Source organism: Rhinichthys klamathensis, unplaced genomic scaffold (assembly GCF_029890125.1).
Source record: "Rhinichthys klamathensis goyatoka isolate OS25496 unplaced genomic scaffold, OSU_Roscu_1.1 h1tg000005l_1, whole genome shotgun sequence".
In the NCBI taxonomy this organism is placed as follows: domain Eukaryota; kingdom Metazoa; phylum Chordata; class Actinopteri; order Cypriniformes; family Leuciscidae; genus Rhinichthys; species Rhinichthys klamathensis.
The window spans coordinates 5,153,999-5,179,000 of NW_026606558.1; the positions used below are offsets into that span (position 1 = coordinate 5,153,999).

General features: G+C 38.9%; 1 protein-coding gene across 1 annotated transcript in view; it reads left to right on the plus strand.

Moving 5' to 3' along the window:
* pik3c2a (phosphatidylinositol-4-phosphate 3-kinase, catalytic subunit type 2 alpha) overlaps positions 1-25,002 on the plus strand; it is a 34,838-nt gene that overhangs the window by 1,355 nt on the left and 8,481 nt on the right. Inside the window, exons 2-19 of the mRNA XM_056255965.1 lie at positions 3,208-4,364; positions 8,134-8,234; positions 9,262-9,422; positions 12,389-12,509; positions 13,472-13,583; positions 13,689-13,768; positions 13,879-13,942; positions 14,055-14,201; positions 14,636-14,660; positions 15,332-15,551; positions 18,438-18,560; positions 18,674-18,841; positions 19,169-19,277; positions 19,366-19,508; positions 20,638-20,826; positions 21,073-21,166; positions 22,443-22,537; positions 23,265-23,445. Coding sequence (XP_056111940.1) covers positions 3,282-4,364; positions 8,134-8,234; positions 9,262-9,422; positions 12,389-12,509; positions 13,472-13,583; positions 13,689-13,768; positions 13,879-13,942; positions 14,055-14,201; positions 14,636-14,660; positions 15,332-15,551; positions 18,438-18,560; positions 18,674-18,841; positions 19,169-19,277; positions 19,366-19,508; positions 20,638-20,826; positions 21,073-21,166; positions 22,443-22,537; positions 23,265-23,445 — 3,216 coding nt within the window. The 5' untranslated portion in view covers positions 3,208-3,281. The remainder of the gene's footprint in view (positions 1-3,207; positions 4,365-8,133; positions 8,235-9,261; positions 9,423-12,388; positions 12,510-13,471; positions 13,584-13,688; positions 13,769-13,878; positions 13,943-14,054; positions 14,202-14,635; positions 14,661-15,331; positions 15,552-18,437; positions 18,561-18,673; positions 18,842-19,168; positions 19,278-19,365; positions 19,509-20,637; positions 20,827-21,072; positions 21,167-22,442; positions 22,538-23,264; positions 23,446-25,002) is intronic.

A 25,002-nucleotide genomic window follows, 5' to 3' on the forward strand; every position in this document is an offset into this window, starting at 1 on the left:
CAGGGCCGATGTAATGACATGTTTCACATATGCGTGCTGTATTGTCATCTATCATTCATTTACCCTTCTGAACTTTCTCACTGTCTTGGGAACTATCTGTCTTCTCTTGACTTGTTTTTGCTTGTGCTTAGAAAAGCATCTGAAACCAAACTCAGTGTATTTCGAGTCATTCTTTGTGTTCAGTGCATTTCTAAGTCTTAAAAGTTAGCTGATGTTCATAAACTAATGCATTTAAAAGCCATATGCATTTTCTCGTTATTCATTTCTGTACTTTGAACAGCTGGATTGAAGCTTGATTAATCATTTTATTGTTAAGTACAAAAATATATTTTGCTGTCTCCCATTATTGTTTGACACCATTTTTAAAAGGCTTTGAATTTGGGGGGGGTTTCAAATGCATAAGTGATATTTGTCATTGTTAATACAGTGCAGTCAGGCATGCACCCTGAGTAGTGAACCATTCCCACAAGCTTTAGCTGCAACGATTTGATAAAACCGAGAGCGCAGACTAGAGTATGCCACCTGCCTTTTTTCTGACATGATTAAAAGGAGACGACACAGTAACTAGACACTCCATTGCCCGGTTTCACAGACAAGGCTTTAACTAGACCCAGACTAAAATGCATGGTTGAGCTAACTGAAGGCAACTTGCACTGACTTCGCTTAAGTCACTGCCATTGTTTTGTCTCAAGATGCACACCAGTTTTTTTTCTAAGACACATTTTAAAAAGCTACTTTAATGCCCTAATTGAACTAAGGCCTTATCCTTTCTTAATCTAAGCCCTGTCTGTGAAACCGGGCCTTCATGATTTAACCATTTGATCTGGTATAGTAATCATAAATATGTTTTGAACCAGAAAACGTATCTTCAACAACAAATAGCTTTTTGGGTTGTTAGTCAACAAAATGTTGGTTTAATAGAAGGTTTAGCACTATAAAATCAAATGGTTAATTATATATATATATATATATATATATATAGCCTTAGCCTATATATCTTTTTTTCTTTTTCTTTTTTTGTACAACGTTGAGCTCAGAGTTCTTCATGATTTAATAATATAGCATTCTAAATATGATCGCATCATTTTGCATAATTTGATGTCTTACTGAAAAGACATGCTTGGTCTAGTACTCTCGTTTGTGAACAATTAGTTCCTGTCCTCGATTGTGATCTGTTTGCAGCTGTAGTAAAACGCTCTATAAACGCATACCCCTGACCTCATTACATCAGTGGGCTGGTTCACACAAAACACGTTTTTGCGGTTAAAAACGCAAGCTTTGAGACATATTTTTAAGAAGTTATTTTAACTTGAGCGCAGTGTTTTTAGAATACAGTTTCATGCACAAGACTGCAAAAGACTGTCAAACACGTTCGTGTAGCACAACACTGAAAACAATGGAAAACGTAGCGCAGTGAATTGGGGAAAAAATGCTAAATGTTGCTGGAAACCTACTTTGCTTGCTTTCATTTTCAGTAAATTATAATAAAAAATTGTTTGCGACTGCACATCAGTTAAAGTCCCCCTATGGTGAAAATTACGTTTTTAATGTTGTTTATATGTCTATGTGGTGTTTTTAATATGCTTTAAGACTAACCATGTGCAAATTCATAAGTCAACACCATTGCTGAGTATTTTCTCTTTAAAACTGCAGTGATCTAAAGACAGTCTCAAAAACGCGGTTGGAATTCGCTGGTATTTCTTGCGTCACAAATATGTTGTAACCAAACACGTCAACGTGCCGGTGGGTGTAGTTACATTGAAGGTCTATGAAGAACATTTTTATCGCAGGATAAAACTTTTAAAAATGTCATTTTGGAGATCAAAGATGAGTTTTAAGCGATAGAATTATTGACTATAGGTATTAAGTGCTATTTCTGGGCAAGCATAATCAACTAAACTCTGCGTTGGTAGTGCATAACACCCCTAAATGACACATTCTTCCTTGCCTTGACTTGTTAGAGACAGATATCTGGGTTTTTTCATCGTCACTTTCGTTTCGTCGTCACTGTCATACTTAACATAAAATGAGTCCTGGCCTATTTTTGTGGGGTTTTGCACATAATCAGTGAAGCTGTGAATAAGGAGCTGAAACCCAGTTCTGTCTTGAGTTTGTACCTAATTGGTTCTGTTTCAGTTGCAAGCTGGCATGTCCTGGGCCTGCAAAGTGCACAGGGAAATGTCTGGTATGTGCTTGTAAACGCCTGCCATTCACCCATTAAATCTGGAGTTTGATACGCCCTCACTGACCACTTACGTGAACTGTATTTTCCCGCTGATTTCTCATATCCGAAATATGCTTTTGTAAGAAGAAATCCAAAACTTGAGATTGTTGAATTGTAATGTGATGTGACAGATTTTCTATCTTCCAGCACAGATTGACTGATTTTTGAAACTGAAACTTGAGTGGCGGCATGTCACTGAATCATTCAGTCAATCAATTCGTTCAAAATGGCTGATTCATTCAGGAACGAAGAGAGTGACTGTCATGAATGGGTGATTGAATCCATTGAACCGACTTGTTCAAAAAGATCAAATGTCTGTGATTGGCAACATTGCTCAACGCTGCAAAACATGTTGTAAATAGAAACCTTTTATGCTCTGAATCATTTCGCTAATATGCTTTTATTAGTTTCGGCTGAGGGTGCTCCCTCTAGCACCCCCGTAGAGCCGATCCTGATGGGATCTGGGGTAAATCATTTTTTCCACAGTCGCACCCATTCATTTTCAGTCACAAATGCGACTGAAATGGTGGCACTGTAGAGCCCTGTGGTCCTGTCATATGTAACAGCCTTGTGCATCTTTTCAAGCTTCAGTTGCTGCTGAGTCAATTCCCTTTTTCCTGGTGTAAGGTGCAGGGTTGCATTCATCCATCTTTTTATGTTTTACTAGGGCTCCCATTCTGAACAAAATGGATTCATTTGTTTGATTCGGGACAAAAATGTCATGCTAGTGTTGGTGCATAATGGATTATGTCCATTACTGTGAATGATAGAACCTTGAATATAACCACACTGTTGTGAACAGGATATTTGATTGTTAAAAATGGCCCAGAGCAACTCAGTATATTGACCACTGCCTTTAAAAATAGCACTACAAATGCATCATAGTTTGCACTGAACATGCAATACATCCTTTGAAAGCATTAATGTCCTCCTGAGTATCCAACATTGAAATGTAATATAAATCTCTCAATTTCCTCCCGTAGGCACCTGTTGTAAAGTTCCTTCCCGTCAGAGCCCAGTGGTCTCCCCATGTACATGGCAAGGCAAAGCTGACACCATGGCCCACATATCCAGTGGCAATGGGTTTAAGTTTGACAGGCCAGCCTCTCCCGGTGTGGTCCGGCCAAAAGGGATTGTGGGAAAGGAGGAGGCTTTACGCATGGAGGTAGAGGCCTTGGATAAAATTAAGCGTGAGAAAGTGCACACACTCCCAGTCACAGCGTCTTCTGTTAATCTCCTTCCCAAACCAACGGGTCAAACATCCACTAGCCGACAAGAGAAAGACCTCATTGTGTTCTGTGAATCAGAAACACAGAGGAAAGAACAAAAAGACAATTTTGAGGACATCGATTTGGATAAGCTGACCACGGAGGAGCTGGAAAAGCTGCTTCTGGATGACAGTTTTGGCACAAACAAAATGACAAGACCTTCCTCTTTGCTAGGTTGCAATCTCAGTGCATCATATCCTGGAGGACATGCGTTCAGCCCTTCATCATTTCACTGGACACCCACTCCAACACATGCACAGACTCCCATTCACCCCTCTGCTCCTTTCCTGAAGCCTCCATGCCCTTTCCAGAATGGCTTTAGTCCAGCTGTGTCTCCCTTTATTAGTCTGTCGGGCCATCCGACCCCCTTCCTCTCATTTACACCCATACAGCCACCTGCTGCTCTGGCCTACTCACAGCCTGCCGTCTCCCCAGAGATGGTCAAGCTGTTCGCCAAAATTGCCAGCACTTCGGAATACTTGAAGAACGGCAGGTCCTCCAGCATGGAAACGGATTTGGGAAGCGCCAAGTCCCTGGAGCCATTGCCTCAGCACTCAGAACCTCCCAACATCAGCCAATTTGAGTGGCTGGACCTGGACCCGCTCAACAAGCACAAGGAGGTGGAGGTAGAGGAGACACTCTCTGTATCAAGTGGTCTTTTCATAGAGAAGTCTGGGAATGCTAGAGACCCATGGGATGCCGTTCTTCAGGATAAGCCTGAAGTTGTGAATAATGGCAGTCCCTCGGCAGAGGTGAATAGCAAGGTGACTTCGGCAACCCAACCGAGAAGAGCATCAACAGGGGCAGCTGTAACAAGAAGCCAGTCCCTCAATATACCTGCAACCTCAACGAATCACAGCCCAGGCAAACAGGTAAGAGAAACTTCCTTACTGCTGCCCCAGAACATGTTGGCACATCCTGATTACCACATCCTCTTCTGCAGAGTTAGGAGAAGCTGCACTGGGTTTGCAGGAGGAAGTAGAAATGAACCCAGCCAGGTGTCAAACCAGTTGTGTTCAATGCACATATAGTGAACAAAATATATATATGATGTTTCTCAGTGTAATCAACAATACATATTTTTAAAATTGACTATGTATGTAGCAATGGAAAATGAATACCGTGAAATGTAAAAATCTGTTCTGTGTGAACTGCCCCTATGGCGGTAACTGTCACGCTTTAAAGGGGATAATATATTTTAAAAAGCTACTTTTTTAGTGTTTTACAGCATGCCAATTAAATTGCTAATAATATCAAAACAAAGAAAAACATACTAATTGACAAGTTAGATGATTAGTTGACCATCGTGATCCACCCCGAATCTACAATATAGTATTTTGTAAGTGTCTCTTATGTTAGCATGGATGCTAGTATTTAAGAAAGCAGCAGTGCTCTGTGATGTGACAGGATGTAGCAGTTAAAAATGAGTGCGTATGGTTTTCTAATTATTATACCGTGCCAGTGTGGTGAACGTCTTTGCAACATTTTAAGCTCGAGGCGATTTGCCTCATTTGTTTTGGTCTTGTTCCTCATGCTTGGTTTCTTATCAAACTCTAGGCAAGTTCAGCTGATGAACTTTCATTTTACCTCATCTCTTATCTAACTCTTTTGCTTTATCGTTGGTCTTTCCTTAAAAATGTCGTCAGTGATTGCCAAAATAAAGAATGACTTCCTGAGAGGAATGTGCATTGAGTGAGACTTTGGTTGCTTATGGGGAGGGTGTGTAAACATGTGCTTTCCCCCCCCAGAAATCCCACTTCCCGTTTCTTTATGTTTGTTTCTGACTAGGACAATTGGCTGTTGTCACACATTTCCCACAGAACTTGAAGAATTTGTACCCATAACTTCTACAACAGATCAGCTTTCAGTTAAGGATAAAATAAAGGTGTCAGAGGGTTCGGACTTTGCACTTCCTCATTTCAAGTATTAGGAATGAATATCATTACATTTCTGAATCACACATCGGGTCTAGTTCATGCTCACCACGCACTATGCAGTCCTAGTGTTCTGGAGAAAATAGGTTGTTGTCTTTGTATAGTGAGGACTGCTGCTGGTCTCATTAGCACAGACAAGCCCCAGCTAGCTGTCTTTGCCCCATGGGTTCTTCCCTGACATGCCTGCAGCTCCCCGTTGCCATGGTAGCCCTCTTTCGGAGTGTGCGAAAGAGCGGCGAAACTAATCTGAGCTTTGGCTTTGGTGTACAGTTACTCTGCTTCACCACACACAACACCAGATACTCTAATCACAAGCCCTGGATATTTCAGCCCTTATCAGCACACACATCCCAAAAGACCTGTTTTGTTGTTGTGTGTATTAACCGGCTTGGTGTAAGTGTATATTCACTGTTGCCATTACTTCGTGCTTGTGGTTTGGGTTACAACAACACATTATCGAAAGTGGTTTCTTATTTTGAGGATTAACTATGGTTGAAAGAGTTTGGGATTAGTAGAGTGAATTGTTTAGCATATTTTTTTGCTACAGAAGAATTCATAATGGCAAACTCAGATTAGTTGATCTAGATGCATTATCTACCAGTGTAAACAAATGAAGTACTCGTGTCAAAGGTCACAGAGGCAAAATTTCACTGGTCCATACCAATGCAAGTGTAATGTCAAAATGAATATGCCATTTAATGCACTCCTTCTTTAAAGTTAAATATTAACATAATCAAATAAAAAAATAGCATAAAGACTTTACATGCAAATACAAAATAAGAAATATAATAAGGAAAATACAGGAATAAGAACACAAAAATAATCAAATATGTATATTATTAATATGATATAAGTATATAAGCTTTTAGGAGCATTCTAATTTGCTGATTTGGTGCTCATGAAAAGTTTTTTTTTTATTATTATTAATGTTATAATAAAAAAAAATTGCTTCTTAATATATTTTGATAAATCTTTTCAGGACTTTGAATCGAAAGTTCAAAAGAACAGGAAATATTTTGTAATATAGATTTCTTTACAGTCACTTTTAATAAATTTAATGCATCTTTGTAAAATAAAAGTATTCATTAAAAAAAAAAGTATTTTAAACAGTTGTGTAAATAAATAATACTGATAGTATATTAATACTGGCATTTCTTGTATTGTGTATTGTTAGTGTATTGTAGGACCTAATGCACAGACAGATCCAATACTTTTGACCAGTTTGACACTCGTAATGTGTGCTAAATATCCCTGTGAGCATAGAAGAGCAGCCACATGTAGGTCAGACATCACTCAGGCACTGTATTGGGTTGTTATTGCCGATATTGTTGATAGACTGGTATCATTTGGTACTTTGACATCCCTAATGTATCAGTCACTTAGCGTCTTATCCCACAATGTAACTTGTATTCGGACAATGAAGTGTTCATAGTTAACTTAACACAGCAACCATGTGGTTTTTGTTTTGTATTGTATGTTTGTAAATGTGTTCTGAACATCCCATCCTCTGTCTCAATGCAAAAATTACGTTTATTTATTGTAACTGTGAATAATTAGCTCTTTAAACTAATCTCTTAGTCACTGTTGACCATCAAGCGCTCTGTCGACACGACAGTCGAATCTTAAATTATCTGACGGAAGTACAGTCATTTTTATTTACTGGAAGTATGATCAGGTCAGTCGAAGTTCTAGTTAATGCGTATCACCATTCCTAGCAGCAATAATGGAGAGGAAGTTACAGTTGCTGTGATTTCTATTATGCACAAACTTAATGATGGTGAAATTTTACTTAAATCCAACCAAATAATAAGCTCATGCAAGCCAACTTCCTCCATCCTCTCATTCCTGAGTTTTTTTTTATTGTTTCTTGGCAGTTCCCTCATAAACGTTTAACCTGAGGAAGAGGTTAGTTTAGATTGGGAGACATTGCATATAGGCCAGCCAGAACTGTAAAACTGTAGCTCTAAGCAAAAGCGGATGAATAATTTGTGAATGTGTGTCACATGGCATCTCATTTTTCTCCAAGGTTAGGCCTAGAGCTCTGGCCTAGTAAAAAGCTAAAGACACCATCATCTCATTCCGAGGCTTAGATGTATTGCCTGCAATAAAACACTTGACTTGCTCTTTTTGTCCACAATGACAAGTCATGACACTCTTGATTGTTTATTACTTTCATTTTACTTATGGTGAATGTGTAAGAGGCAGATGTTCTCATTAGAGACCATGCTAAGAAAATGTCACAAAAATGCCTAATCTACCCAAGTACTCATGATACTGTTAAGATTGAAATTATATAGGCTGCAAACTAAATGTAAGAAAACAAATCTTCCTATTTAATTTCCTAGCACGTTAGCCATTACTGAACTGAAAGTACCTTTTATTCCTAGTAGTATTTCCATGTTGATCTGCCTTTTTGACCTATTTCCTTCCCGAAGGAAGTCTTTTTTAGCATTCCAGACATTCTTCACATTCTCGGTATCCTCTCACCAAACAGACAGACTGTCTTGTTCCACATTTGAACTGAGATGTTAATGTCATCAATCACTAGTATTTGATACTTCTGTACATAATACAGACTGTTTTCAAAACACATTTAACAAATGATTTCCTATGTGAAGGGCACCATCAGTGAAAGTGAATGTACAGAACACTAGGCCGAATGTCTACTCATCAGTATAACCATGGCATCATGTCTGTCTTTTTACAGGTCAGTAAGGGAAATGCAAATGTACTCTCAAAGTACTCTGTCTTACAGCAGAAGGAAGCACAGAATCTAGAAGTTGTAGCGTTCTGTGAAGACATTTCAAAGTGAGTTATGATTTTTTTGTTTAAGGCATATTTTGTGTTGAATTACCTGTTGAAAGGGATAACCTCAGCAAAAAGCAGGTCCTGCTACTACAGATGTGTTGTAAATCTGATATCAGAAGGTCCCAGGATACCTGAATCAGCACTGCAATTATAGATTCTATAGGATAAGCAAGGCTAATATTGCCTTGAGGGATTAATTCGGGAAATGCCTCAAAACCTCATTGTTTTTAACAAGCTGTCCAACAAAGCTAAAATTAGACAAGTGAAATGCAGGAAGTGTACAGCTGTATGTCACCCATGTAACAATAGCCCCTTTCACACAGCGCGTTGATACCGGGAAATTGCCGTAAAATTGCTAGAGTGCCTTCTGTGTGAACGCAAACACGTCCCGGGATTGATGCCGGGATGGGGACCTAGTAACATTGCTGGGATCAGTTCCGGAATGCGCCCTGTGTGAACAAAAGCCAGGACCAATGCCGTAAGGGGACCAATGTCGTAGTGATAACTTGACCCACAACATAATGGCGGCTTATCGAATTAACACGTTGAAAAGAAGAAATTGACATAATCGAAAAAAAGTTGTGATTGGACCATGAAACATGTTGTACATAAACAACAAAGTTTAAACATCAACATCTAATGCTTGATCAGCTGCCATGTTGTTCAAAGCAATGCAAACACTTCCGCTGTTCGTACCACAACATGTTTTCGACACGTATGTTACACGTCACATGTCTTTACCGGATGTGTGTGAACGCACTCACAGATTCCGGAAAATCACTGTCAGTGTGAATGAACCAAAATCAAACGATCCTGGGAGAAATCCTGGGACACATTATCCGTGTATTTTCCGGAATCTCTGTATGAAAGGGGCTAATGAAATGTAATGCCATGTTTCCTAATTATATCACACGAAGAGAGCTCGTACAAGATGATTAGCAAAGGACTTGAGACCGAGCCTTGAGGTACACCTTATTTACCTGTATTAGGTCTTCATTTACACAGTTTTTTCCTTCCTTTTTTGCAGACTGAGGTCAAAGTTCCCGCATAACGACCTGTCTTCCAATCCTGGCTATGTTCTCAGCCCTGTGATCACTCAGAGGGATGCAGGAGGAGACAATGGGGGCAGTGTAAAAGTATCCATTGAGATTTCTGATTCTCAACAGCCTGTAACTTTCACTTGTGATGGTAAGCGTTTCTTTGACTGGGAATTTAGTCATTACAAAATAAGATTTTGACAGAGGATAGCTTGCTTTTATATGAAAATCGTTTTGCTAACAGTTAAGGTATTAAAAGGGATAGGTAAGGTTACCCTAAAATGAAAATTCAAAATCCACAGTAGAAAGTAAGACATGGTTTGGAACATCATGAGGGTAAGTAAATGATGAGATAATTTTCATTAATTGAAACTAATAATGTGAATCATGTACTCACTATTTGACAATAGTAAGCTGCTCTGAATGTCTGCTATCAAGGAAGCTGACAAATAAAGAAGTCATGATAAAGCGCCAGAGAGCATTTCTTGGCTCCTGCGACACATTCTCTTTTTACAAAACTGTCATGGTGCGTCTGCTCAACAGATTGATACTTCAACCAGGGTTCCTGTGTTTTTAATTTTTCTGCTTGCATGTCACTAGCCAAGGTTTTACTGAGTAACCTGTCTGTGGTCCAAGCACAGAAAGTCTTTTTCATTGAGCTGTAGTGGCCTTGGCTCAGTTCCCTGTGAAGCGGCTGTGTTCTGAAGACTGCCGGGCCTCGTTTTTTGTGCAGTCTCTGGCCACCTCACTCCTGGCAGGAAATCAAGACTGGCCTTTTGTGTTGAAGAATTTTTCTGTGTTGTTACTGCCTAAGCCCCATAGCTCTTTTTGTCCTGGATAAATCCAGCATAGACTGTGGTATTAGGAAAGGAAAAGGAGACACAGTGTCTATCGGAACCTGAAGTTGCGCCTCAGACAGCTAATGTTTGAGGAGTGGCTTGGTTATAACTGACCGGATGCTTACACTGTTCTAGCTAGCTTCTCAAGTTCACACTGTTCTTGCTTGTTTTTCCTATTAAACTTCCGACCCCGTTTGTTGTGTTAGATCAAGAGATTTCAGATTTTACTAAAAGCTGAGTTTGTAACAATAATTCTTCATTCTATGAACACTGTGCAAAAAGAGGTCACGTTTTAACTTAACTTTCCTAGTCCATAAGAGAAACACCATACAGCTAAATGATGATCATACCATCTCTTTGCATGTCAAGGCTGACTGTCTGAAACTTCAAAGAGGTTTTTGAGGTTTTCCTTGGTTTGTTTAAGTGGAGGAAAATGCTTAGCCGTGTGAAAGATTAGTAAAGTTAGCAATTCCAGACATACTTGGCATAAAAACAAGGCAAATGAAACAGGAGGTGACCATGGTTTGAATGTGTGGAATATGAAGGCGTTTCCAGGATAAACACAGATTTAGGCTACGTTCTGACTGTCAGTCCAAACCTGATTTATATCTGATTGAAATCCGATCAGATTTAGCTAGAGTGAACGGCAAGAAATCACACGATATGTGATTTTTAAAAATCTGTTTCGAGAGACATTCATATGTGGTTTGAAATCCTATTGATATCGCATTTCTGGATTATGTGACTCGTTTATGTGACTTTCTCACGCCACGTAGAACGTCAGACGTTGTTATAGGAAACATGCTGAAAGTCGTTACAGAAACAATGCTGTGTTCTTGCAAAGTGCCGGACTAGCAGGAAGTGACAATATAAAGGACACATGTTTTGAAACCAGCGGAGACAACCGTGCAGAATAAAGCCGCTTATACCAGCCTCCTACGTTTCTGTCGCTGCCTCAGAAGACACAGTTGTCCAGCACGCGGCTACACATTTCCATGTTGTAAAATGCTAGAGACAACATCTCTATTGCTAACTCATCCATGTTGTGTTTTTTGTTGTTGTTTTGGCATATTCCTACGCAATGCCATTGCCATAGAAACCAATGCATATATTCCAGAAAACGAAAGGGCAGCGTGGACACACAAATCGGATCTGAACAGTTGCGATACACAGTGTGGACAGCAATAATTTTAGATCAGATTCCAATCAGATACACAAAAAATCTGATTTGAACTAACAGTCTGAACGTAGCCTAGAGTAAGTGTGAGTTTTCTTCTCCCCTCTCCTCTTCAAATGTAGGTACATACCTTTTGACAAAGCTTTTCATTAGAAAAGTTTAGTTTTATTTACATATTCTGCAGTATTTGCTTCAGACTTGTACGTATATGGATTCATTCAGATGTTCTACTTTCTGCCTCTCAGTTTTTTTCCATGGCTTCCTTATGGCCTTAAAGATCCCACCATTTTAGACCAACCGCACTCTCCTGACATTCCAGCACCATGTGTGTTGCTGCAGTACCACGAAAAGAGGATGGCAGAGGCATCCCACAACCCCTGAAAGCAACCACAAATCCACCACCAATTAGGCATGACCATCAGACCTTTTGGCTTGAAAAACAGGGCAGACTCCGAGTCCAGGCCAGGCAAGGCTGACTTACTGTAATCCAGCCCTAGGCTTGAGCTTGACGAGAGGATCATTCCAAGGAGGGGTGTGGGGCCTGTTATTGCTGCAGCCTGGGGTGACCACGAACAACATGTTGGGTGTCAGATTTTTGCTCCGATCGAGTGAAATTTCTCATGCCAAATCCATTTCGCACCAATCTCTTATCGTGGTTTTCCATCTAAATTAACCTGAAATGTTCAGCCTTTCCTGTCCACAGTCAACATGGTGCATGTTGGGTAATGGGTAATAAACTGTTGGCTAATATTTTGCTGTGAAGTCCACACCAGTACAAGCTTGGCTAAAGATCATCATATTGGCCATGTCATTTATAAATTTTGTGCAATACCTAGCAGACGACACCTGCGGGATAGTCCTCAATATATTTAAATGGACAGTTTACCAAAAATGACAATTCTGACATTGTTTACTCAATACTCACCCTCATTTTATTCCAAGGCTGTATGACTTTCTTCTGTGCAACATAAAAGGAGATATTTTGAAGAATGTTTTGTCCATACAATGAAAGTTAGTGGAGTCCCAACCATTAGACACCACTAGACTTCTATTGCATGTGTGTGGCTTTCTCCTTCATGTTTACTGTGTTTTTATCCCCAGTGAGTTCTCCAGTGGAACTGCTCATAATGCAGGCTTTGTGTTGGGTCCATGATGACCTGAACCAGGTGGACATAAGCAGTTACGTTCTCAAGGTCTGCGGACAAGAGGAGGTTCTACAGAAGTGAGTCCTCCCTTTATCGGTTCTTTCCTTTTTGCAGGCATTCTATCATATTGGATACACAAATCCTCTGCCAACATTCACTTGAGAAAGGGGCTATTTTGCTTTTATTGTGCTAGAGAAATATTTTCTTTTTACCCACACCATTGGAAGAGCAGACCCAACAGTGCTGGGGAGGGTTAGTCTGCCCTAATAAGGAACAGAGGGAATGGGCAAAAACAAATCCCTTTCAAGCTCTGGGAAGAATTGAGTCTTTAATACAAGGCATCCTCCCCTAGTTACTGTGGGTGTCTCATGTTATTCCTGTTATCATTGCAGAATTTTGAAAGCCTTCAGTTAGTTTCTCGTAATGTTATAGTTCCCCAGTGTCTGGTTCAATGCTGGCTGTCTTGTCCTCGTTTGACCCTGGCAAGTTGAAATTATTGATTATTAAAAATTACCCTGTTCTAGTGTTCCAAAACACAGTCATCCAAGTTTTTTTTGTTGCTTTTGTGTATATAAATGTATACCGTATATTATACTACAATATTTATTATACTATACTTTAATACTATGGTAAAATAATACTACACTAAATAATAATACTATACTATAAATAATACTATAATACTATACTATATAATACTATAAATAATACTATAATACTATAAATAATACTATACTAAAATAATATATAATGTTATATATACATAATATATGTTAATTTCTTATTATTATCAATGCTGCTTAATATTTTTGTGGAAAACGTATTTTTAAAAAAATATACATTTAAAAGTTTAAAAAAACAGCATTTATTTGAAATGTAATTATTTGTTGTAACATTTTAAATGTCTTTACTATCGCTTTTGATCAATTTTATTATACTTCTGTAAAGTTGAGATTACGCCGTTACTCATTGATTCATTTGGTTTTTGATACTTTTGGCCCTGGTCCATGTATAAAGCTTCTTTAACATTATCTTCCAGTAAACACAGTCTGGGCAGTCATGAGTATGTGCAGAACTGCAGGAAGTGGGAAACGGAGATCAAACTACAGCTCCTTTTTCTTAACACAATGAGACGAGATCTGGCCCGAACGGTAAGACAAAGGCTAGATAAACTAGTTGTTCACTGCACTACTATCTTCACAAGTTTTAAATGGATATATAATAAATAAATATGTTTTCACTATGTATGCTAACAGGCAGAAGATGACATCTCCCCCATTGACTTGGAGAAATACCTTGGCTTAGTGGAGAGGCCGTTTAAAGAGGCGGTCACAAGGTAGGAATGTGCTGCATCTTATCTACTGCCTCTACTAAAGGCCAGGAAAGACACGGGTGGCTTGTGCTTGTTGATTTCTCTCATTCCTTTGTGTGTTTTTTCTTCTGTAGAAAGGGTCTTGCTGAATACCTAGAAGGCTATCATAAGCAAGTCAATGTCTGCCTTCAAAATGAGGTAACTTGTTTTGTTTGTTTTAAACACAGCAATCTAACATTGTATGAAAATAAAGTGTTTGTAAAATTTCAGTTTCTTTTTGATCTCTCACTCTAATTCTCTCTCTCACTAGAGCACCCAGTATAAAACAGTGGACAATGTGGTTCAGTCAGTTAAAAATCTGTGCTGTGCTCTGGATGAGGTTGAGACACCAGCCATCACTGATGCCATCAAGAGGCTCAAACGCTCTGTCAACCTTCCTAGAACACGTTCTCCAGAGGTCAGAGAAGCTTCAGTGTAAAGTGGCAATGCACAATATTAAAATTGTAGCTGATACTCATAACTGATTGTTGATCAATGGCTGATGTTACAATTCTGTACTCATTTGTAAAAAAAATTTTTTTAAATCAGTTGTTTTAAAAGGTAAAGGTAAATATAGGCCTTTACCTTTAATATATAGTATTATTTAATATATAGTAGTATATAGTAAATATAGGCCTTAACCTTATAATATATAGTATGAAAAAAGGATATTAATTTTTGAGATCTAATAAATATTGTGTTTAATTAAATTATTAGTGTGTATTTATTTATTTGATTTTTCCCAATTCTGACTAATACTGTTATTTAACAAATAAATACCTAATATAAAGCACTACAATTTTAAGCCCTTATTAAGTTTTTTATTTCTGTTTGGATATGCATGTTTTGCAGGCTGGTGCCACAGGTTCAGCTAATGGTAAGCTCATCTCCTAAAAACATCTCAATGTCCTTCTCTTAAAAGGTGAAGTGTGTAATATTTTCAGTATTCAAATACTTTGTCCTATTACCTAATATGAAGTCATCTACAAGTAAGCACTGCTGGTGGTTATTAATTTCCAACGGAAAGTGTAAACACTTTGACTCTGAGGTGCTATCAGAACTTTGCTCTGTGGTTTTATTTCTTATGATTCAATGCATTTATTCATTTAGCTGACGCTTTTATCCAAAGCGACTTACAATTGCTATATATGTCAATGCACTTTTCAAAACCAAATTCAACCATCTTACATTTATAATATATTTTTATTATTAAACTGCTCTGTTTATTTGAGTATTCTGACCAGCTTGGTTGCTTAACATTGACTCAACCAATAACATAAATTTGAGATGGGATCTTTTTTACTTGACTAATGGTACACAGGGAGAGAAACCAGTTTGATAAGAGTCATTATTTTTGTGCTTCACTGTGGTTGACACAAGTGGTGCAGAAATGTAAAACCTTCTTTTCTTTTTTCGGGACTTCCAGACTTCCTTTTGGGAGCAAAACAATGCTTTTTTAACCTCTTTAACAAACTGTTTCCCAAAAAATTTTAGCATGTGCAGTTTCTTGTTCACCTATGCAGTACTCTGCTTCTTGTGATCCTCCAGGTTGCGTAAGTCCAGTGGAGGAGAGTTTAACATCACTAACAGATGCCGTGTATGAGCTCACTAAGCTCTACCTGCAGTCTTTCTGCCCAACTACTCCTGGTTGCATGATGGAAGAGCACATGGAGGACGGCAGGGACAGCAGAGAGGCCTCGGGCACCACAGAGCATCTGCAGTTCACTCTGTTTGCTGTTCATGGCATTCCTGCTTCCTGGGTCAGCAGGTGAGCACGCTGTCCCTTTTAGCGCATATAAGATTAGTGTTTTTGAACCTGGTCTAAATATTAGCGTGATACTTTAATACAAACAAATGGATTTCAAGTGAAATCCATTTGCTCTTTCTGCTTTGGCGCATTCAGTCTCGCATTCTAAATAAGTACTAAACGCTGTTTAATTCACTTCAGACTGATAATGAGTGTATAACAAACTCGCAGCCAAGGTAAACTTCTCTGGTACTTTCAAAGCACTGCCTTAGTCCATATTCATTACACTGTTATTTCCTTCTAGATAATTTGAGTCATTTTGGGTCTGTGTTCTCTTGGAGCAATCAACCTCAGTAAATTATATCTAGACAATTTAACATTTAACCCAACTTGGAGAGCTCAGAATCACATTATTCACATTCACTACAAATAACTTTATTCACCATGCTTTTGAAACACTTAAGGCCACATATAAAAAAGTTTTGTATAGAATGAGGATTGTGTCCTCGGATAATGAAGATTCTGAGGACAATGATGATCTATTACTAGGGCTGTACAGGGCAGCTAAATATTTGTCGTCCTTTTGACATTCAGTATATATTTTTATGCTTATGCAATTTTTCTGAAATTGGCTTAAAATTAACTAAAAATGGTGTTTTTAATTTTTGTTGATTCACAAAAATTAATCAAAAGGAGCAGCAGTATTTTTTAAGAGTTAATACTTTTATTCAGCGTTGAAGCATTGAATTAATCAAAAGTGATAGTAAAAAAAACATTTTTATAATTTTACAAAAGATTTCTATTTCAAATAAATGCTGTTCTTTTTTTTTACTTCCTATTCATCAGAAAATCCTGAAATTCATCACAGTTTCCACAAAATATGAATCACCACAACTTTTCAACATTGATAACAATAAAATATTGCTTCAGCAATCTAAAATGTTGCTTCAGCACAAAATCAGCATACTAGAAGGATTTCTGAAGAATCATGTGACACTGAAGTAATGATGCTGAAAATTCAGCTTTACCATCAAAATAAATAAATTACATTTTAAAATATATTAAAACAGTATTTTAAATTCTAATTGCTTTATTCTGTATTTTTACATTATAATATTTAGCCTTTTTGAGTATAAGAGACCCCAAACTTTTGAACAATACTGCGCGTGCGTATATGCGTGCACTGATGAGCCAAAATATCATGACCAGTCAGAGGTAAAGCAAATATTGTTGATCATCTCCTAACAAGGCCACATGTTAAGGTCTGGGTAGATAACATGGTAAACAAACAATCAGATCTCATAATCAACAAGTAGGATGGAGAAGAAATGGGTAGGAATAAAGATCTGGGCGATTTTGACAAGGGCCTAATTGTTATGACAAGGCAACTGGGTCAGAGCAAGGCTTTGTGTGTTGCTCTCGGTCAGCAGTGGTGAGAATTTACCAACAGTGTCCGAGGAGGGACAAACCACCATCAGGGTGTTGGGCGGCCAAGGCTCATCAATGCATGAGGGCAACAAAGGCTATCCCGTCTGGTCCGAGCCAACAGAAGGTCTGTGGCACAAGTCACAAATTTTGATGGTTATGGAAGGAATGTGTCACATCACACAGTTTAGTTCATCACACTCTTCTGCGTTTGGCCGCGTAGTTGCTGACCAATCCGAGTGTCTATGATGACTGGTGTCCACCGTTGAATGCAATATTAGGCACACAAGCATCGGACCTGGACCTTAGAGCAGTGGAAGAAGGTCTGGTCCGATGAGTCCCATTCTGCTCGGAAACCCTGAGTCCGGCCATTCATTTGGACATAAATTTGACACGAGCCACAAACCTAAACATTGATGCAGAGCAGGTACACCCCTTCATGACAATGGTGTTCCCTGGTGGAAGTGGACTCTTTCAGCAGGATAAAGCACCAGCCACACTGCACACATTGTTCAGGTAGGGTTTGAAGGGCATGATGAAGAGTCCAAAGTGTTTCCCTGGCCTCAATTCCCCAGATCTCAATCCAATTGAGCATCTGTGGGATGTGCTGGACCAACCAGTTTGATCCACGGTGGCTCCACCTCACAAGGACTTTAAGAATCATGCCAACAGCATATTAGGCTGGTGGTCATAATGTTTCGGCTCATCTGTGTATGCATAATATATTAAAATATTTGATACATCACCGAGGCAGTTTCTTAGTCTTTCTTGTGAAATTGTTTAATGCTAGTTTGTTGAAGTCTTTAAAGGTGGAAGGGAATTAAGCTGTTTTAGGCCTTACTGCATAGCTTGCTTCATCTCTAGCTTGTTTATTTAGCTCGTTTATTTATCTCCTCTCCACTCCAACAGCAGCACTTATCTGCCATGGCCGAAATAGACTTGACTAGTGATTTCCATACAGAACAGTGTGAGCAGGCAGAGCTGGACAGAGCAACAGGGGTGTGGTGTGTTTGGAGGCAGAGAAGGTCAAAGTTCTGCATCACTCTGTTCGGTATTTTGATCCAATTCTCTTGAGGGAGAATTTTATTTATTACTAATTTTTCCCCAGAGGATACTCTCTACAGCAGTGCTTCATCATGGAGCCTATTTATAGCAGTATGAAATATTTCCCCAGGCCCCACACCAAAAGAGTTTCAAAATATGTATCCTTGTGACATCTATAATCCTAAAAATATCTGAACTTTGATTGGCTGTGTTAAAAAAAACTGAGTGTTTGAATGTGTATTTATACAAACCATTTGTGTGTGAATTGCACACAAAACATAATCCAATGGTTATAAATTAGTTTTCGAACAATAGTTTGCATGTTTTGTATATTTCTATCATATTCAGTCAAATTATGCGGTTGGCAATTGATGAATACAAGCCCATGTTTTCTTCCCTTTCCGTGAAATAGAGTAATTTGTCCTTCCTGTTTTCCAGTTTTGAAAAATACTACCTGATGTGTGCACTGACCCACAACAACAGGAATCTCTTCAAGCCTGTCCAGTCCAAAAAAGTGGGAACGTACAAGAGTTTCTTCTACCACATCAAATGGGATGAATTGTAAGTGTTAATGCCCCTTAAACATGCTGGCACGCTACTTCCTGCAATTTCTAGAATTAGGGGGAAATTGCTGCCAGTTCTGCTGTTGGTGACGACTTCCCCTGTTTCTTTAGGATAAACTTCCCTATTTCAGTGGCGCTGTTACCACTGGAGGCCATGTTGAGTCTTTCTCTCTATGGGGTCCTCAATCAGAACGCAAACAACTCGCCGGATTCCAACAAGCAACGGAAGGGTCCAGAGCTTTTGGGAAAAGTGTCCATGCCTCTGTTTGATTTCAGGAGGCAAGTCATAAACAGTACCTCATATAAAAACACTCACAAAGTAGAAGATGCTGAAGCTTTCGTAAAATGATGACATTTCATATTACAAGTTCGACAAAAACAAACAGAACAGTCAGATTCTTGTAAATATTCCAATTTGTGTAGGACAGCACAACATGAAATCCGTATATTGGGATACCTGTGCTGTGTTGCCTTTTTTAATGAGGCATTTGTATAGCGCTTTCATATGTACTACTGTCCACCCAAAGCTCTTTACAATCATATCAGGGGATCTCTCCTCAACCACCACCAGTAAGTCACCAGCATGACTTATTTTTGTTGTTTCAGGGTGCTGTCTGGAGGTAGTAAGCTGCTGAGTTTGTGGACATTTCCTCAAGCCCTTCAGCCAGGAGCTGGAGGCAAGGGGAAGAGTCCTGCGGAGAGGATCATACTGCAGGTTCTTTCATTTCCCCATCTCTTCTCGAGTCAGTTGCTCTTCACTGACATTGACTGACACTTAAATATCATTGTCTGACCATGCACAGGTTGACTTCCCCTGTCCAGCGGTGGACGTGCTGTATGTTGGTCCTCTGGAGAACGACTGCCCAGACTCTCAGTCCCTAGAGCCACTTGATCCAGTCGATCGAAGTGAGATAGAAAAGCTGTGTGCACGAGCATCTGCTTTTGGGTACGTTTGCATCCAATAAAGTAGATTTGCATTTCATGAAGGAAATGCCAGTGCTTGCAAAAGTGTAATGGTAAGGTTTTAGGTAGTGTTAGGTTGCATGATTTGATTTTGGCTTTTGGTAAATCCCTAATCAAAACGTTTGATACAGTCACAGTGGCACATGTATCCTGTTTTGTTTGAGCATCAGTAGCTTCGTAATAAGCCTGAGTAGCAGATGAACTGAACATGGTTTCAGATATGCAGGATAAAAGAGTCTTTGAGAGCATAATGTAATTTAATCTGTTCCAGCTAGTTACTCCAATTATATGGATCCCCTTAAGCTTGCTTTTCTTATTTAAGGGTTTTAACTTTTAATTTAATTGAGAATGAAGTGATTTTGAGCTTCTCCGAATTAAAAAAACTTCTGTTTAAGTAGACATTGACATCATTAAATGCAGCCTTGGTCAGCATTTCAGAACGATCTTACCAAACACAAACATTTGAATGGTAGTGTATGTATGGCTTGATGTGCCACTTTGAAGAAGGCCGAAACATTAAAATAAAATGGCAAAAGGTTTTGATTTGAGGACAAATCACTACTGAATTCTGTGTGGCTTGATGTCTCATAGAATGGAGCCATAGAGAACCCTTAAGTTTTCAAAAGAATAACTTTTTAGAGAATAGGTTTTAAAGCTAGCAAAATATTTCAGTGAATCTAATTCCCTGCTGTAAAAGAAGACTTGTACTGTCTGCGACTTGAGATTAACGCTCCATTGATGAGGAGACGTTGCAGCTGAAAAGCTGACAGTGGTTTAGTATGGTCCGCTGAAAATGCATGTCTCAGATGTGGAACAGAAAGCTCAGTCAGCTTTAAGACAGCCACACAGCTCTCCATGCCCAGTTTGTAAGTGTGTCTCTCTGAATGCCCACCAAATGCCAACAGCTGCAGTGCTCCCAGCTTGACTGCCCATTTGCAGACACATTAAGAGGTGTGACTTGTTTCCTGTGCCTCTTATCTCTGGATCAGGAGTCAGGACTAACTCTTACTTTATGGTTTGTGGATTAACTGGTTTCTGCTTCTTGACTTGGTTTGAAGCCCATAGGAAGTACTTTTTCTGCTTTGAGATTACCCAGCATTATTTTCCACCAGGCTGTCGCGAGCTGACAGGCAGCTGCTCTGGGACCAGAGGTACTATTGTCGGGACTATGAATACAGCCTGCCCAAAATCTTGGCCAGTGCACCCAGCTGGGACTGGGGCAGTATGGGTGAGATCCACTCACTTCTGCACCACTGGCCCCCTCTGTCGCCTGTTTCGGCCCTGGAGCTCCTTGAATCAAAGTAAGTGTCTGTCCCGCTCTCTTTCCATTTTATTGTGCACTTTCCCTCTCTTTTTTTATTGCACTAGCTCATTTTAAGCATATGACACATTTAATGTGTCACTTTTGCCGTATGATCTTTTTTTGTTGTTCTGCTGTTCGTTCAATAGTTTTTGACCACTTTATTGGTCTCATGACTTGCTTTATTACTGTTCTATTATGGAGAGGGAGCTGAGCATGTAGTTAATGTTGTGCTTGTTATATTCAGGTTTGCTGACACAGAGGTGAGAAAAGTGGCTGTGAGCTGGATCGAGAGCAGCAGTGATGATGAGCTGGCTGACTATCTCCCTCAGCTGGTGCAGGTGTGCACGCATACATACACACACACACACACGCGCGCACACACATGCTTATGCTTGTATCTTTTTTTTTTTATAAACAGCTTGTCATAATGCTTTCTGTTGATTTTTCTTGGTTATATTCTTGTAAAAGATGTACACTTTAGCATTCTTTTATAGAGAGTACTTATTAAGGAAATAAAATAGTTAAGTGTGAATTGAATGTAATGTTTCCAAACACTTAGACCCTGGTATTAAGATGCATTTTGGTCGATCGGGTCACAAGTCGATGACCCTAAATACAAGTGTAAACGGGGTCTAAAACATTTTGAGCTTGTCCACTTTCGACCACTTCTAGAGGTAGTTGAAAACGTATTCGACCGAATTGCTTTCGTAGTGTAAACACTCATGTGGTCGAATGCGTTCGAAACTGCCACAAAAGACGCCTACTCTCCACCTACTGACCTAATGTATAAACATTATGGGAAGCACACTAGCCAGACGGGATTTAAACTTTGTCAGCAGAAGACCCAGGTTTGGTTTGAAGACGAAAAACTTACCAAGCACAATCTTCTCTTACCATTCCTGATTTCTAACACACACTCAGAGTGTTCGGTGTGGTCTTGAGGCTATCAGAGCAGAAACAGAAGCTGTTGTTCTCCATGTGTTTTTCCTTTTACGTCATGTTCATTTGTAAAAATTGCGTGAGCCAAGCTTATTTTTAAAGCCCATACCGCTCATAAACCCTCATCTCAAAGAAATCAGGACAGAAGTGGTTTAAAGTGGACAAAAGAGACACCAGGTGTAAACTGGTATGTGTCTCCAGTCCCTCGTCTACTTGTGATCTGATCGACCAAAACGCATCTTAATAAGATTTAAACAGGGCCTTAATTGCATGTTATTTACAGTTGAATGAAAATGTATTATAGTTTAAATTTATATTAAACACATATAAATGTTATTTACTTGCTTATACTGATATTCTTTCATGTAAAATATACTTGAATGTAATCCCTATGTTGTAAAATGTTGTAATTTAGTACATTTGAAATGTATATGTCAAACAAATCACAGTTAAAATTATAATCAAGTAATTTACGTATGCTTTAGTATGTTAGTCATCACATCAAAATAAGGCAAGACAAACTTCCTTAAGGCAAGACAAAAGGTTATTAAAACATAATCAAATGTACTTAAAATAAAACTTTGAAGTACCTTTAAAAATTAAGCACATTTCTTTTTCACAAGGGTAGATCAATAAGTAAAACTTAGTTGGACTGATTTCTGTTTCTGTTTGCAGGCAGTGAAGTTCGAGTGTCACCTCAACAATGCCTTGGTGATATTTCTGCTGTCTCGGGCTCTGGGAAATGTCAATATTGCCCATTATCTATACTGGTAAAGTTCTTTATGAAAGGGATCATATACGTTAAAGGGTTTTCAACTCATTAAAATATTAACCACTAATAACTGTTTCCCTGCCATGGACGGAACTTTCCGGCAATCCATGTTACACGGCAGCTTTAGTCTCACAATTTTTAAAAATAATTTTTCAGTTCCTTTACCTTATTTTTGTGGATAAAGTTTGGAGGTCTTTAACGTACATTATTTCTTAATGGCCCAATTCATCCAAAAAAAATTAAATTGTCATCATTTACTCACCCTCGTGTTGTTCCAAACTCAAAACACTTTTGGAACATTCACACCAAAACTTTCACACATCAAAAAGTATAAAAAGAGATTCACAAAATACAAAAAGACATTGAAAATGTAATCCATATGAATCAAGCTGTTTAATATAGGGGTTTATTCAAATAAATGAATTTGCTTGATTCCTCTGAATTACATTTTCAATGTCTTTTTGTATTTTGTGATACGTGAACGTTTTTGTTGCATTGATGGACAAAAAACGATGAGAGCATGTGTTTGGAAGGACATGTGAATCATCCCTTTAATATTACAATCAGTGATCTCACACTCATCTTTAGTGTAGAAAATTTGATTCCCCATTAAATAACCCTTTTAAGAATATGATCCTTTGTTGATATTCAGATTTATAGCGTACTGTGAAACGCAAGTGAGCTTGAGGCTCAGATAACATCCACTGGGGTCTGTTTGGCTTCAGGCTGCTGAGGGATGCTGTGCAGGACCCAGCGTTTGGTCAGCGGTATGACCGTATCCTAGGTGTGCTGCTGTGTCTGTGTGGATCTGGGCTGAGGACTGAGCTTGAGAAGCAGACCAGGCTTGTGCAGCTGCTGGGTGCTCTGGCTGAAAAGGTGCGACAGGCGAGCAGCTCCACCCGACAGGTAAGAGCCCTCCACATTGGAGAACATGTTTAGCATTTAATCTGTATAAAATGCATCCCAAAAACAGTTTGGATTATAATTAATAAGATTTCTTACACACGCAATACATTCCTCATAGATGTGTGTGCACTACTGTTCAAAAGTTGGGGGTCGTAAATATTTTATAATAATTTTGAAAGAAGTCTCATGCTCACCAAGGCTGCATTTATTTGATCAAAATACAGGATATTATTACAATTTAAAATAGCTAATCTATTTTACTATATTTAAAAATGTAATATATCTGTGATGTCATTAGGGGTGGGAGAAAAAATCGATCCATCGATGCATCGCGATTCTCTCTCCAACGATTCTGGATCGATTCTGAGCTTAGTTTTTAACCAGATGTGCGATGACGTTGAGTTTGCTTTAAAAACACCCGTATTCTGCTTGCTTCCAATTCCTCACACACATACACCACTCGAACCCTCCGTAAAATAATCTTTCATAAAGTTCGGAAAGGTTGAAGCGAATTACAAGGACATTCACAGGCTTCATTGCACAGGATACGCTGTGAGAGACGCGCGCTTTCTTTGATGTTACACCTGAAGTGTGCTGTCTCGCCCGTCGGTATTTTCCTTACAAAATGCTCTACGAAGTCATCATTTATGTGGTTTGGAATGCAGTGGACTTATATATTTAAAGGAGCTGTATGTAAGAAATTTATTTGAATTAATCATAAAATGGCCCTGATATGTCACTAGACATTGAGAAATCATGTTAATTTCAAATACTTATATCACTGACAACAGTAGTCCGGCCAGGATATTGTCATTTAAAAAGTGAAGTTGCAGCCCTCAACTGATGTTGATGTTGTCATGTTGTGTTTTGGTCTGATGCTCCACCCTCCACCTATCGACCATTCACGAAGTCAGTAGTGTTGCGGCATCCGGGTTGCCAGCTCTGCTCTAGTTTCCACAGCTGCAGCTACACACGTGTCGGATAAAAAAATGCAGCCGATCTGGCAACCTCGAGTCAGGGGGGAGGGGGAGGGGATACACCACTCTACAGTAATTTGAAAGTGATTGCAGTACCGGTTTTGGCCACAATCTTACATACAGCTCCTTTAAAATATAAATCTCAATAAGTAACAGAAGGCTGCTTTCAATTTCAAATGCTGACGCGCGCTTTGTTTGTGAGACTGCTCGCGCATGCGGCTGTGCGACTCCGTGTAGTGGTTTAATGTACTTGTGCAAAATTAACATAAACACAGCCAGTTATGTCTTAAGGGATTAAACGGACAGGACACACCGCATTACTTCTTTTATTTCAAAAGAGATGCGTGCGTGAATGCAGCTTAATAGATCTCCCGCAGTCTATGATGTCATAGTAAAAACAACAGTAAAGATGAAGAAAAATCACTCACAGTTCTTGAATGGAAAACGTTCAGATAATCTATAGGCTCCTGAAAGCACTTTTTGTTTGTTGTTTGTTATATTTTTCTATGCTCCTCTTTATTATTTGTTATATTAGTTTAAAATTCTTACCATACAACTGTTTTAATAAAAACAAATTAAT